The 16,035-nt window shown below is 36.4% G+C and overlaps 1 protein-coding gene across 1 annotated transcript in view; it reads right to left on the bottom strand.

Annotated features, from left to right (window-relative positions):
* CFAP44 (cilia and flagella associated protein 44) overlaps positions 1–16,035 on the bottom strand; it is a 140,270-nt gene that overhangs the window by 8,958 nt on the left and 115,277 nt on the right. The window contains exons 26-31 of the mRNA XM_032630144.1: positions 15,525–15,728; positions 14,367–14,562; positions 5,947–6,057; positions 4,529–4,659; positions 3,341–3,457; positions 2,266–2,467 (exon numbers count right to left, since the gene is read on the bottom strand). Of these exons, the coding sequence (XP_032486035.1) occupies positions 2,266–2,467; positions 3,341–3,457; positions 4,529–4,659; positions 5,947–6,057; positions 14,367–14,562; positions 15,525–15,728 (961 nt within the window). The remainder of the gene's footprint in view (positions 1–2,265; positions 2,468–3,340; positions 3,458–4,528; positions 4,660–5,946; positions 6,058–14,366; positions 14,563–15,524; positions 15,729–16,035) is intronic.

Here is a 16,035-nt window from a genome sequence, read left to right as displayed (position 1 = left end):
GCTCTCCTTGAAAAGGAGAGAACTTACCTCCCCACCCCATGTTCTAGACTCTCCTCTTCTTCCCCATTGGGTCTAGGGATGGAGGCAGGCAACAGTGAGTGACTGTGGTGTTTTTCACCACTGGTAAGCATTTGTTCTTTGAGATACAGTAAAGGAACCACTCCTAGCTTCACCTTCTGAATTAGGAGATCAGTCTTTAACCAGACTCACAACTTGCTTTCAGAAAATGGACCGGGGGTAGAAGAACTCAAAGTCACTGAATAAAACTTGAACCACATGGGACTTTTTTTTTTTTTTAATTTCAATTAACATTCCAGAAATGTGAATACTTCATTTCATCTTCTTCACACATTTTTCCAAACTGTGAGGTTACTCAGATGGAAATAAGCTTCTTTCCTCATTTTCATACTGGTTTGTTCCTTGGTTTGACAAATAGTATTTCCAAATATAAACAACATTCACAGGCTACAGAAGCCAAAGGAATGTGAAGTACGTGAGAAACATTGGGGCCTCAAGGTTTATACGTGAGAAAACTCTATGTCTCAAATAAGTGTTATTCAAACATAGGGTCTTAACATGTATTTTAAAATTTTATAATCCAGCCACCCATGAGGGTAGAACCATCATCACTCATTAGAAACTGACCTCTACAAATCCAAGCAACTTGGATTGACTGACCGCTATATTCTTCCCATTTTTCTTTTTCAAATTTTCTTTTAAAAAATATTATTCAGTTGTGGTAAAATACACATAACAAAATGTGTCATTTTAATCTTTAAAGTGTACAGGTCTGTGGCATTAAGGTAGATGCTATTATAGTATTGGTAATATTATTATTAAAGTTGGAATACTTCATCACTTACACATATGTTCCATATATCAAACATTCAAAAGGTATTTTAAAAGAATTGTCTTTACTCCATACATCTTATACTATACACCTCAATTCCATCTGAATTAAGAACGTAAATGTGAGGAACACTACAAATAGAAGAAACGATAGAAAAATATCTTTGTGACCTCAAAATAGGAAAGGATTTCTTAAAGACACACACACACACACACACACACACAATGAACAAACTATAAATAGATTGATAAAATTAATTATATTGAGATTTTTAAATGTCTGTATCCCAAAAAGATACAGTAAATAAAGTAAAAAGGCGAGACACATTAGAAAAGATTCGAAGTGAATGTAATGGACAAAGAAAGACATAAAATGTAGGAAAAAACTCCCTACAATCAATAAAATTTTAAAAAATGGGCAAAGTGTATGACAGGCAAGAAAAGGAAACACAAATACACAGCAAATAAGCTATGTGAAGACATTCAACCTCAAGGACTTCAGGAAACAGTGAAATACAGTTTTAACATCTACGAGGTTGGCAGAAATATGAAAGTCTAGCAGTATTAAGTGTTGATTAGACTATGGAGCCCAGGAAATTCTCACACTGCCAAGGGAGAGAAAAGGGTACAGCCACTTTGGAGGGCAACTTGACAATACCCAGGAGAATGGAAAATGCACACACCCGCCTCTCACCCAGAGCCCCCAGTCCTGGGGACTCACCTCCTTCCACACATGCACAGGGAGACATGTACAAGAAGGTTCACTTTAACACTGTCTGTAATCATGAAAAGTTACAAGTACCCTAAATATCCATCAACAGGAGACTGAAGAAAAACTCTTTTACAGTCCTACAATGGAATATTGTAGTACCAGTTAAAATGAGTAATTATCTGTAGCAATACGGATTACTCTCAAAAACTGGTTTAATAAAGTGAACTGCAAAGTGATAGGAATAATATTATATTACAGTTAAAAACATACAAAGGCACTTTGTATACTGTGTGTGGATACATCCATATGCATACAGACGTGCCTGGTGGTTGATTCTGGGGAAGGAGAGAGCAGAACAGTATTATAAGGAGAAGGGCCTTCAGTTGTATCTTCAATGCTTATTTCTTAAGCTTGCTAGTGGGTACAAGGGATATTGCTGTATTATTCTATAATTTATTATACATAAAACCTTTAGAAATTGCAAGAAACTGTTTCTGTGACAAAATATTTATCCTTTTAAAACAGGAGAATGACCTTTTGATAGAATCAGGAGAGAGAGTAAGTGGGAAGACGGGAAGGTGTTATTTCCTCTCAGTGGTTCTGATCTGTGATGACCTGCTGTTTTCAAAGTTGGAGATGGTCACTTGACAGTTCGCTCTCTAATCAATAAATATTACTAAATAAGCCATGGGCTTAATACTCACTCTGTATAGTTTTGGCCATCTCTCTCTTTTCTCGGATGAGCTGTTTACGCCGTTCCCGGCAATCTTTGTTAAGTTTTTGCTGCTGGGAATTTTCCTCGTGGAGCTGGACAATTCGTTCTTGCAGTCGTCCCAAGGAGTGGTTCGAAAAGACCAAAGTTCCAGAAAGATCACTAGGTATTTCTCCGAATACCACATACTCTATCTACAAAAGCAAAACAAAACAGAAATCAAAATAGACAAAGATCAAGCTAAACTGAAGGTCACGGAAAGCATAAGGGAAACACTTCTTTCTCTGTCCCTTGTCACCACTGAGTAAGGTAAAAGCAGGAAGCCACTTTCAAATAGAAGTCACATTATGTCCCTCTGGGACAGCACTTCTTTCCAAAAAAACCATGCTTGATATCTACTGCATAAGGATGGAACGGACACTTCAGGGTTGGCATATTAGGCAAATTGCTACAGATCGCTAATCCTGTTTGGGTCAGGTTAAACAAGATGTATGTAAGGCTGATCTTAGGTTTTTCTCCTAACATACAGCTTTCTCTATTTACGTGACAAAACATGGTACTTCGCTGATATGATCTCTGCATTTTAATGTAAGTTGTAGTTTGAGCAGGATATAGAGATGAACAAAGAGAGGGAAAAAAGAGAAAGAATATTTTCCTTTTATCTTAACCTCCCTCATTAACAAGTAGAGACTAAGTGAAGCTACTTCTTGCATCGTTAGTTCATGTCTACTTAAAGATGGTGTGAAAAGTGACATGTGTCCAAGAGCCAACATTTCAACCTCCAAGCCATTCCTTTAAGTCATAGGCTTCTCATTTCTTCAGACTTGAAATGATTCAACTTTCAAAGTGATAACGGACCACAGGGAAATATACATGTTTTCATATTATGCTTTTATAACAATCTCAGAAGGGGTAAGAAAAGTTGGGGTGTCATTCTACAGGTAGATTTCTCAGCCAAGGACTGCACTTCTGCCCCCTAGTGGCCCATGAATTTTTCTCTGGAAAAGCCTGAGTGTCATATGGCTTTCCTGCTCAGACAGGGTGGGGCAACCTCTCAGACCCGTCACCTGGTGGAGCTTGAGAGGAATCACAACCAGCAGTTCATTCAACCGCTGCTGCTTCTCACGTTGATAAGCCTCCAGGGCCTCCTCGGCCATGTTCAGATTAGTTGCCACAATCTTGACCTGTGGAAAGCCCCATGTGTGAGATGTTGAAAAGATTCACTGAATATATTCCCGAGGTGGTAAATGAAGCCTTTCTGGGAGGAAGCAAAAGCATGAGCTGGATCTGCTTTGTTGGGCTGTGATTAAACGGACGATCCCAGTCTGCAGCCCAGCAATATGTATTATTCTCTTCCTGCTAAGTCGTGATCCACACCACCTTTTCAATTGTTCCAATGACCCCAGAGTTGTATAGGTTTTGTTAACGAAAACTCAGAAGACTTGTCCCCATCTCCCTTTTGTTTTCTGCAGTAAAAGCATCTCTCAGCCTGGAATGTCTTTGTCAGGATGGTGCAAATCTCATTTGGTCATAATGACATCAATAAACTAGAGAAAAAAGCCCTTTAAAGTCATGAAACTACTAACTACAGTATTTCTAAAGCACATAGCTTCATCTCCTAAAATACTAGAAAGTTTTCCAAATCATTTCCTTGCTCAAGAGGGGAAGCAATCTATCAAAAATATTTCTGAATATGAGTCAAGTGATGCTGCTCTAGGAAGGAGTACCTAAGAGGGAAGCTGAGCAGATACAGCAGAAAACTCACTATAATTGTCCCAGAAGTTTAGCTTAGTGGCCTCCCACATGGAATGCATACACCCCAGAGTGTCAAAGTCATCTACTGGGGTCCGGAAAGAAGTTTCAATTTCTATGTACTTTTATCTTATTCTTGTTAATTTCTGTTTTTGCAAATGTTTCATAATACATAAAATATATTAGTACAATAGTTCATGTATATAATTTATAAATAAATATACATTTATTGTGGGAATATGTGCTCCACAATTTTTTTACTTATAGAAGTATGTAATCAAAAAAGTTTGGAGGCCAGTGATTTAGATAAAGGAAGTCCCAGTCATTAAAAGAGCAATGGCCCCTCAACCACAACTGTAAATGGATATAACATGGGAAATGTCTGTTCTCTTACAAGAAGTCCTAACTCATGCCATTGCTATGAAATAGCAATATTATAGCTGCAAGGAGATGTAGCTTGTTGGGAGAGGATGAACAGACCTGAGAAGGGCAGACCAACATACTTTTTTGGACAATGTATCATATTCCTTTCTGAGGTTATCGATCATTTTCTTTTCTTCAACTAAGGCCTCTTCAATGTCCAGCCTTTTCTCTCGAAGTTGAAGGGCCAGTTCAAAGAGACCCTTATCACAATCTGAAAAGACAGTCAAAACAGTAAAGCAGCCCCATTTGTTAGGGAATGTAGTAATACAGTAAGTGTGGACTTTGGAGCTTCAGAATTATTAATGTCCATCTACTCCAGCAAGGTTCCATCATACTTAGGGCTCCAGGTAGAAATTATTCTGGGTAGAAATTATTAATGGTATTAATAATCATGATAGTGGTTATGATACTAGTATTGATGTTCTGAGCAGTGGTCTGAGCCAGGCTTGGTGCTGGGTCCTTTATTTACCTTATCTCATTCAAGGCTCACAGGCCCTGCAAGGTAGAGACTGTTGTTCCCATTTTATAGGTCACGACCACCCGACCACCGTAAGCCTCAGAGAGGTCACACAGCTGATATGTGACAGAATGGGATTCAAGTACAGTACCTCTGTATTAATTTCCACTATATCACACTGACAGCCACATTTATCCACTGAGTAATTGATAAAGAATGTGAAAATATAATGGATCACTACAATGGAATTTAGGAACCATAGCTCCATCCCAAGTTCTACCACTAAACCAACTGTGAGTCTTTGTTCAAGCCGTTTAATCCTGCTATAAAATAACAAGTTGCACTACAAGATTTTCTAGCTTTCTTCCACTCATAAATATGATTTTAAGAAGATTTTTATTTTCAAAATCAAAACAAGATTTAAACTTTATTTGACTTTAAAATATGATTTATAATTGATATGAAATACCTAGGAAAATAATTTCAGATCAAGAAGAAATAGTTTTCCTACTGAGCCATTCATGTATTGAGCCGGTAAGAATATTGGTCTGGACTATAAGAATATTGGACTGTAAGAATATTTCAGACTGGTTTCACCAGTGAAAACAGTGAATATAAGTTGCCAAGCATCTCCAGGAAATGTAAAAATTGCCCTTACAAAACAGGTTTGAAATATGAAAACTGAATGGTTTGGCAAAAAGGAAGAGCTTTATAAAAATATACTTAAATATATATTTTTATATATAAATCTTCTGTTTCTCTATAAAATGAAACGTTCTGCATAATTTATGACTCTGAATCAACTAGAGATTGTCTGCAGATTATTTAATTGGGTACTCATAAGTAGCTGCCTCAAGAAACAGAAAATTAATTGTCCAGAGAGCCCCAAAGAGTATCCATTAGACTATACTTCATACATATTAAGCCATCCTTTCCTTAAACATCATTATGAGACAATCGAGAAACCAAAAAAAGGGAATTTTTGGTATTATCAATCCATAGTCACACGTAACAGAGAATGCATGGTTTTATCCCACTTACTTGTTGGGCAGATAGAATCATCAAAAACCTCATCTTCAGATCCAGACTCATCCTCATCACTCTCCAAGCTGGATTCTTCTTCACTTGATTCATCACTTTCTTCATCTTCATCTAAGGAGAGAGGGAAACACTGTTAATAGGCAGAGAAGTTCCTGTGTTAAGACTTTAAAAATAAATCATTTCTCAATGAGTTAGTTACTAGGGAAACAACAGGTAAATAAGGAAATTATTCAGTAGTTTTAGAAGAATTTAAAATGGTTACGGATACAGAGACCACAAACTCAAATGCCTGCAGAAGGCTGTGCGATTAATTTCCATGCATTGAGTCACAGAGGGTTGAGATCAAGCTGCCAAGCTGCTTATGCTGTGACCCACCTAACACACGCTTGGTTATACAGTCCACAATTCCTAAATCACAGTGCTCTGAAAACAGAGAAGATTTTTCATAACTTCTCTGAACCGAAGTAATACCATTTATAATCTTCACTTAACCTACTTAGTGTGAATATTCATGTCTTGCTGCAGAAGTATTACGATGTTTGATTTAGAGATTCTGCACCAAACCCTACTGGGGGTGTTAGTGGACAAAGACTCTCGCCTTTAACCAAACTTGAGTCAGACTCCTCTGAGTCCTCTGACTAGTCCTTGACCTTGAACTAAATGGGCTCTGTCCTGGGCCCATTTAGTTCAGTTTTAGCAAGAGTCCTGCTGAGTAATTCCCCACCCTTGATAGCTGGTCAAATTCCTCATTCCCCACCCTCAATATCTTATCACTCCAGCCTGCCTTCAACAGAAACCCTGTTAGGTCAGTTTAGCAAAGAATTACCCTACCTCTTAGTAATTTTCTATCAACTAACCCTGACCATGCTCCTTGGCTATAAATCTCCACTTGCCTTGTTGTATTCAGAGTTGAGCTGATCTCTCCCCTACTACAAAATTCCATTATAGTGATCCCCTGAATAAAGTCTGCCTTATTCTTAACAAGTGTCATGAATGATTTTTTCCTTTAACAATGTCATATTTAATGCATTTTATAAAATTTTTTGAATACTAAAATACATCTGCTCCTAAGAGTTTTGGATAAGGAATTGTAGACCTCCCCCACTCAACTCTAACCCCATTTTCTTTTAAAACACCTTGAGCCCATGTGTGAACAACTGGCAATTTCTATTATATGGAACATCAAAAAATAGAGATAAGAAGTGGACCTTATACTCACTAGAAGATTTGTTAAATTAAAATGTCTCAGAACTTTCCTGGTGGCACAGTGGTTAAGAATCCGCCTGCCAATGCATGGGATATGGGTTTGAGCCCTGGTCCAGGATGGTCCCACGTGCCGCGGAGCAACTAAGCCTGTGCGCCACAACTACTGAGACTGCACCGTAGAGCCCGCGAGCCACAACTACTGAAGCCCGCATGCCTAGAGCCCGTGCTCCGCAACAAGAGAAGCCACCGCAATTAGAAACCCACACACCACAACAAAGAGTAGCCCCCACTCACCACAACTAGAGAAAACCTGCACCCAGCAACAAAGACCCAACGCAGCCAAAAATAAATAAATAAATAAATTTAATTTAATTAAAATGTCTCTTAAAATGACTACAAGTGATCTGTACCACCTTATGGAATAAATCAGCAAAGTTTAAAATTAGGCTTTAAGATTCTTACATAGATTTCTGTTTTCAAGAAAAGGAAGCAGATCTACTTCTCCTATTCCTCCCACTAAATACAGCCCAAACCCCTGGACATTATATGTAAAACAAACACAAGAAGACTCTGAGAAGTGGGAAGAAGGCAGCAGACCTACTAATGCACTTCAAACCCTGAGGAACAACACTGTGGTGAGTTCCTTGGGCCTTTTTTTTTGCCCTGTATCTCAGAGGTGGAGAAGACTAAGAAACCTGAAACACCAACAGGTGCAGATAAAGAAAGGCCCAACCAGAACCTGCTCTCTCTAGCCAAATGACCTCACCATGCTGTCAGTAGAGATTCTGTGGGGAGCTGGGACTCCCATCTGCACACAACAATAGTAAGGAGATCTCCCTTCCCTTGGGTGAAAAAAAAGGGCTGAGTACCTCCACTTGGCAGTAAGGAGGATGCACCCACTCCCTCCTCTGGAAGAACAGTGTTAGAGAAAGCCAAGTAAACCAGAAGATTTAAATAAGATACAGAATCTCATACATAATATGAACGTCTCCAGCTCTCAACTGGAAGTCATGCATCATACCAAGAACCAAGAATATCTCCAACTGAATGAGAAAAGACAACCAATAAACGTTAACACTAAGATGCAGAAATGTTAGAATTATCTGACAAAGTAAACAGGCAAGATAAAAATGCTTCAATGAGCAATTATGAACACACTTGAAGCAAATGAAAAAATGCAATGCCTCAAAGAAATAGTCTCAGCCTATTTATTTATATAAAGAAGAACTAAATGGAAATTTTAGAACTGAAAAATACAATAATTAGAATAGAAACTAATGGATGAGTTCAACAGCAGAATGGAGGGGACAGAGAAATGAATCAGTGAACTTGAAGAAAGAACAGTAGAAAGTAGCCAGTTTGAACAACAGAGAGAAAACAAACTGGAAAAACAAACAGAATCCAAACCCCAGAGCCTCAGGGGCCTATGGGACCATAATGAAAGGTCTAACATTCATGCCATTAGAGTCACATGAAGGAGTGAGGAAAAGAGGGGGTCTTTAAAAGGACTTGAAGAAATAATGGCTGAAAACTTCTCAAATTTGGCAAAGGACATAAACCTATGGATAAGTTGAATGAATTCCAAAGAGGATAAATCCAAAAAAAATCTACACTAAGACTCATCACAGTCAAACTTCTGAAAACTAAAGAGAAAAAAATCTTGAAGGCAAACAGAGAAAAGGGGATAAGCAATTTGAATATCAGAGGGTTTCTCATCAGAAACTATGGAGACCAGAAGGAATTGGCACAATATTTTTCAAATGCTGAAAGAAAAGAAATGCCAACCTACAATCCTATACCCAGTGAAAATGTCTTTCAGAAAAAGAGGAGAAATCAAGACATACTCAGATTATAGGAAAATTTTAAAAATTGCCGCTAGTATACCTGCCCTAAAAGAATGGATAAAAGAAATTCCTTACACAGAAGGAAAATTATTTTTTAAAACAGGAAACTTGGAGCAGAAACATGGATAAATACAATAGGCTTTCCTCCTCCAAGTGTTTAAATTATGTTTGATAATTGAAGCAAAAATTATAACATTGTCTGATATGGTTCTAGATGTATGTAGAGGAAATATTTAAGACAAGCATATTATAAATAGGGAAGATAAAGAGATGTAAAGGTAGATGAGGATTCTATACTTGACTTAAACTGGTAAAATGATGACACTGGTGGACTGGGATAAATTATGTATATATAATGTATCAATAATATATAGAGCAACCACTAAAAAAAGTATACAAAGAGATACATTAAAAAGTTCTAGAGAAAATTAAAATGGAATTCTAAAGAAAATGTTCAAGTAACACACAGGAAGGTAGGAAAAAGAACAAACACAGAAAACGGAGAATAAGAGCAAATAAAAAATAAAATGGGGCTTCCCTGGTGGCGCAGTGGTTGGGAGTCCGCCTGCCGATGCAGGGGACATGGGTTCGTGTCCCGGTCCGGGAAGATCCCACATGCCGCGGCAGCGGCTGGGCCCGTGAGCCATGGCCGCTGAGCCTGCGCGTCCGGAGCCTGTGCTCCACAACGGGAGAGGCCACAGCAGTGAGAGGCCCGCGTATCGCAAAAAAAAAAATAAAAAAAATAAAAAAATAAAAAAATAAAATGGCAGACTTAAGCCCTAATATATCAAATGTAAGTGGTTCAATATACCAATTAGAAGACAGAGTGGATCAAAAACATTATTTGACCATATGCTGTCTATCAGAAATTCATTTCTAATATAACTATATAGTCAAGTTGAAATTAAAAGGAGGGGAAAGGCATATTATGCAACTATTAATCAAAGCAAAGCAGGACTGACTATACTAATATAAGATAAATAGACTTCAGAGCAAAGAAAATTACCCAAGACAGAAAAAGACCTTATATAATGATAAAAGTGTCAATCCATCAAGAAGACATAGCAATATTAAATGTGTATTCATAAAACAGCAGAGCTGCAAAATATGTGAAGCAAAAACTGACAAAAATGAAAGGAGAAATAGACAAATCCATGATTATATTGGGAGACTTCAACACCCCCTCTGTCAACATTTGATGCAAAAACTATACAGAAAATCAGCAAGGATACAGAAGACCTGAACAGTATCATCAATCAGTAGAATCTAACTAACGGTAATAAAACACTTCACACAAAACAGCACAATATACATTCTTTGCAAGTGCCCACAGAACATACACCAAGATTGACCGTATGTCAGACCATAAAACAAATCTCAACAAATATAAAAGAACTGAAATGATACAAAGTGTGTTCTCTGACCACAATGGAATCAAACTAGAACTCAATAACAGAAAGATAACAGGAAAATCTCAAAACACTTGGACCTACACAACACACTTGTATATAATCGATGGGACCCAGAAGTCACAATGTAAATTTTAAAACTACATTGACCTGAATGGAAATGAAAATGCACTTGAAAATTTGTGGAATACAGCTAAAGCAGTGCTGAGAAAGAAATTATCGTACTAAACTAGAAAAGAGGAAAAATTCTCAAGTCAATGATTTAAGCTCCCACCTCAAAACTTAAAAACAGGAGTACAAAATAAACCCAAAGCAAGCTGAAGGAAGCTAATAGTAAAGATAATAACAGAAAGCAATAAAATTGAAAGCAGAAAAATAATAGAGAAAATCACTTATACAAAGAGCTGATTTGTTCTCAAAAAGATCAATTGAATCGACAAACCTCTAGCAAGACTGAAAAAAAATAGGAAGATAAGAAACAACTTACCAATATTGAGAATGCAACAGGTGATATTACTACAGACGCTGCAGATATTAAAAGGATAACAAGGAAATACAATGAACATCTCTATGCACATAAATTTGCTAACTTAGGTGAAACAGACCAATTCCACAAAAAATACAAATTACCACAACTCACCCAATATAAAATAGATAATTTGAATAGCTCTGTAACTATTAAGAACATTGAAATTCTAATTTTAAAACTACCTTGAAGAAATCCATTGGCCCAAATAGTTTCACTGGAGAACTTTACCAAACATTTATAAAGAATTGCCATAAATTCTTTACAATATCTTCCAGAAAAATCAAAAAGGAGAGAAGACTTCCCAATTCACATTCTGAAGCTATTATTCTCCTGATACTAAAACCAGATAAATATAGTACAAAAACAGTACAATGGTCCTCATGAATATAGACATAAAATTTCTTAACAAAATATTAGCAAGTAGAATTCAGCAATATATAAAAAGAATTTTACATCACACCAAGGGAGATTTATTTCAGAAATGCTAGTCTGATCTGGTAATCAGTAATCAGCCAATATAATCCACCATCTTAACGGGCTAAAGAAAAAAAAAAATCACATAATTGTCAATGCAGTAAAGCATCTGATAAAATTCAACACCCATTCATGATAAAAATTCATGAAAAACAGGAAGAGAGGGGAACTTCCTGAACTTGATAAAGACTATGAAACACAGGTGTTTCTTAATGGTACAGGTAGCATACTTAATGGTGAAAGATTGAATGCTTTCCCCCTAAAATTGGACTAAGGCAAGGATATCAGCTCTGAGCACTCTATTTCAAGATAGTACTGGATGTTCTAACCAGTGCAATAAGGCAATAAAAGGTAACTGGCATACCGACCAGAAATAAATAAAACTGGCCCTTTTTACAGATAGAAATTCCCAAGGAATCAATCAAAAACCCCTAAAACTAATAAGCAAGGTTATAAGATATAAGATAAACATCTAAAAAGCAATTATATTTCTATATACTAGTATGAATATGTGGACACCAAGATTAAAAGCAATATACCTTTTTAAATTACTCAAAAAAAAAGGGAAATACTTTGGTGTAAATCTAACAAAACATGAACTTGAATTGTATGTTGAAAACACAATGCTGATGACAAATCAAAGCTTTACATAAATACATACTATGTTCATGCATTGGAAGACTCAACACAGTAAAGATGCAAATTCTCCCCGGATTGATATAGAAGTTTAACACAATTGCTATCAAAATTCCAACAAGATTTTTTGTAGGTTGAGAAAAAAAATTCTAAAATATGGAAATATATAGGAGTTGGAATAGCTAAAACAATTTTGAAAAAGAAGAATAAACTGGGAGAAATTAGTCTACCTGATTTCAGAACTCAATAGCTACTATAATCAAGACTATAGTATTGGTGGAGAGATAGACACATAAATCAATAGAAGAGAATAGAAAACCTGGATATAGAGCCACACAAATAGGCCCAAATGATTTTTGACAAAGATCAAAAGCAATTCAATGGAAGAGAGACAGCCTTTTCAACAAATGGTGCTAGAACAATTGGAGGTTCCTAGGAGAAAAAAAAACCTTGACCAAAGTCTCACATCTTATACAAAAATTAACTCCAAATGGATCACGGACTTAAATGTAAAATGTAAAATGATAAAACTTTTAGAAAAAAATAGGAGAAAATCTTTAGGACCTAGGGCTAGGCAAAGAGTTCTCAGACTTGACACCATAACAAGATCCAAAAAGGGAAAAACTCAAGATATACAAACAGCTCATACAACTCAACAACAAAAAATAACCCAATCAAAAAATGGGCAGAAGACCTAAATAGACATTTCTCCAAAGAAGAAATACAAACGGCCAATAGGCACACGAAAAGATGGTCAACATCACTAATTATTAGAGAAATGCAAATCAAAACTACAATGAGGTATCACTTCATACCAGTCAGAATGGCCATCATTAAAACTATATAAATAACAAATGCTGGAGAGGGTGTGGAGAAAAAGGAACTCTCTTACACTCTTGGTGAGAATGTAAGTTGGTACAGCCACTACGAGAATAGTATGAAGGTTCCTCAGAAAACTAAAAATAGAATTACCATATGATCCGGCAATCCCACTCCTGGGCATATATTCAGACAAAACTCTAATCCAGAAAGATACATGCACCCCTATGTTCATAGCAGCACTATTCACAATAGTCAAGACATGGAAACAACCTAAATGTCCATCAACAGATGAATGGAATAAGGAGATGTGGTACATATATACAATGGAATACTACTCAGCCATAAAAAAGAATGAAATAATGCCATCTGCAGCAAAATGGATGCAACTAGAGATGATCATACTAAGTGAACTCAGAAAGACAAATACCATATGCTATCACTTACATGTGGAATCTAAAATATGACACAAATGAACCTACCTACGAAACAGAAACAGACTCACAGACATAGAGAACTTGTAGTTGCCAAGAGGGAGGGGGATGGGGGCAAGATGGAGATGTAAGCTATTATATATGGAACAGATAAACAACAAGGTCCTACTGTATAGCACAGGGAATGATATTCAGTATCCTATGATAAACCATAATGAAAAAGAATATAAAAAAAGTGTATATATGTGTATAACTGAGTCACTTTGCTGTACACCAGAATTTAACACAACATTGTAAATCAATTATACTTCAATTTAAAAGAAGAAAAATATTTTTATTTTTATTTTTTTTTTTTTTTTTCGTACGCGGGCCTCTCACTGTTGTGGCCTCTCCCATTGCGGAGCACAGGCTCTGGACGCGCAGGCTCAGCGGCCACGGCTCACCGGCCCAGCGGCTCCGTGGCATGTGGGATCTTCCCAGACCAGGGCATGAACCCGTGTCCCCTGCATCGGCAGGCGGACTCCCAACCACTGCGCCACCAGGGAAGCCCAAGAAAAATAATTTTAAGGGAAAAATTTACAAATTGGACACTGAAAAAATTCAAAACTATTGCTCTGCAAACTCTGTTAAGGGAATGAAAAGACAAGCTATAGACCAGGAGAAAATATTTGCAAACCACATATCTGACAAAGGACTAGTAGGTGTAATATGTAAAGAACTCTCAAAACTCAACAGTACCAAAGCAAACAATCCTATTCAAACATGGGCAAAAGACATGAAGAGACATTTTACCAAAGATATACAGGTGGCAAATAAACATATGAAAAGATGTGCTTGTTAAATGAAACTATCCTATGATATCTTATACCAGATACACACAGACACACACACACACACAATCCAGATGGTTAGAGACCTAAAGGTTTATATCCTCTCTTCTGTAACCCCATAGTGCCTCTACATTGTCTATGTTGTAGTGAAATAAAAGGGTGTACTATTTCCCTTAGTTATTTCTCTATTTCATGCTAATGAGAAAAAAATAGGATCATACGTAAAAAGAAATACAAACCAGCATCTCCTTCAACCTTCTTTTTCTTCACCCGCTTAATCCTCTTCTTTAGTACCTTCATGAGAAAGTTAGCAAATTTATTGTTTTCTCCAAGGGCTGCTTGGAAACCAGCATAGAGTGCCTTTTCTTGGTCCTGGACCTTGGCGACTTCATTCTTTTTCTCTTCCATCTCTTTAAGAGTTTCATTTATTTTCCACTAAACGAACAAAAAATAAGAACAAATGACAAATATTTCTGATAAACCAGGTTCAGAGAACAATGTACATTACAATGTAAGGTTACAGCCTACAAACATTTTTGAAGCTTCTTAATAGAAGTTTACATTTCTGATGTTTCTGAATGCAGAGTCATTCATTTATTTGATTAAAATTTTATAATTCTTTTGTAAAAATCAGTTAAGTTCAGAATCAGATAAGATCGATTCTTTGACGTCTAACTTCCTCAAGAAATTAAATTAGGTAAATTGAAATTTTTACTGATATGTGGATATCAGTTAGTATTCTTCCATGTGTGGTCTCAAAAAAGTTTTTTTTCATATCAATACAAGATAACTAAAACAAAAAGGCACATCTGCTCTTAGTGAAACTGATATACCTAAAAACTGACATCACTACTGAGTATGTATTATCTAATACAATCCTTCTTCTTTTAAGACAAAGATAGATGGTCTAATTAATCTTTTTAAATTTAACATATATGTAACAAATAAACTTAATTTCCTGTGCTATTCAATTATTTATTACTCTAAAACTAGCTATAATATTTAAGAAATTTACCAACTTCTTTTCCAAGTATGTTCATTCATAAGGATAATATATAACCAAAACTCAACTTCACATGATAGCTACTGACAACAAAAACAGACTTTTAATTAGGTAAACTAAACATAAGGGTCACTTTTGAAAAATTTATTCTCCTACCTTACAAAATATCAGATCAAATTCATTAAAAAGTATGATTCACTTCTCCCTGAGCACGGTTACCAAAAACAGAGAGCAAACAGGAATAACGGGGAAAAGGAGGAGGAAGAGAAGACAAAAAAGAGATGTGGACTAGAACAAGGGGGGAAATTAAGTTGAGAAGAAGAAAGAAAAGAAGAATCAAGTCCCCTCCATAACTAAGGCTGTAGCCAGCTAGCACTCTTCTGCCCATTCATACTTGCATGTCCTGTTCCTCTTTGTCTAATGAATTAACACGCTCTTGAAGTATGTTCTCCTGTTTCTCAAAATTCTTCAGGAGAAGCATTTCTTGAAATAATGTGACATGGTGCAGGTCAGATAATTTCATCTGAGTATCTAGTTTCAGTTTCTGATGTCTCAGGAGACGGAGTTCTGCATCAAAAGTGACAATCAGTTCTTTGATCTGAGGTGGAAAAAGATTTGAGGGTATGTTAGAAGTTTAAAACAGGTACATGCATTTTAAAAACTATCCAACAATACTGATTTGTTTGGGTAAAAGCATTTTCTTATTATGCCCTTATTATGGATGGAGAATTACAACGGTGGGTGGGTGGGGCACATGGGTGTGTATACAGTCTCATAATTTAATTTATGTACATTGAATACCATTGATGAACTGGTTTATTAAGTGGTAGGTATTCTGTAACTGCAGTCCTTCGAACTGTTTCTTCACCATTGATTAAACCATTGATCAAGAATGTCCTTAGGGC

The sequence above is a fragment of the Phocoena sinus genome, chromosome 4 (assembly GCF_008692025.1).
Source record: "Phocoena sinus isolate mPhoSin1 chromosome 4, mPhoSin1.pri, whole genome shotgun sequence".
Lineage (NCBI taxonomy): Eukaryota > Metazoa > Chordata > Mammalia > Artiodactyla > Phocoenidae > Phocoena > Phocoena sinus.
Note: the sequence above shows the minus strand (reverse complement) of the source record. Positions and strands in the feature narration are given on the sequence as shown.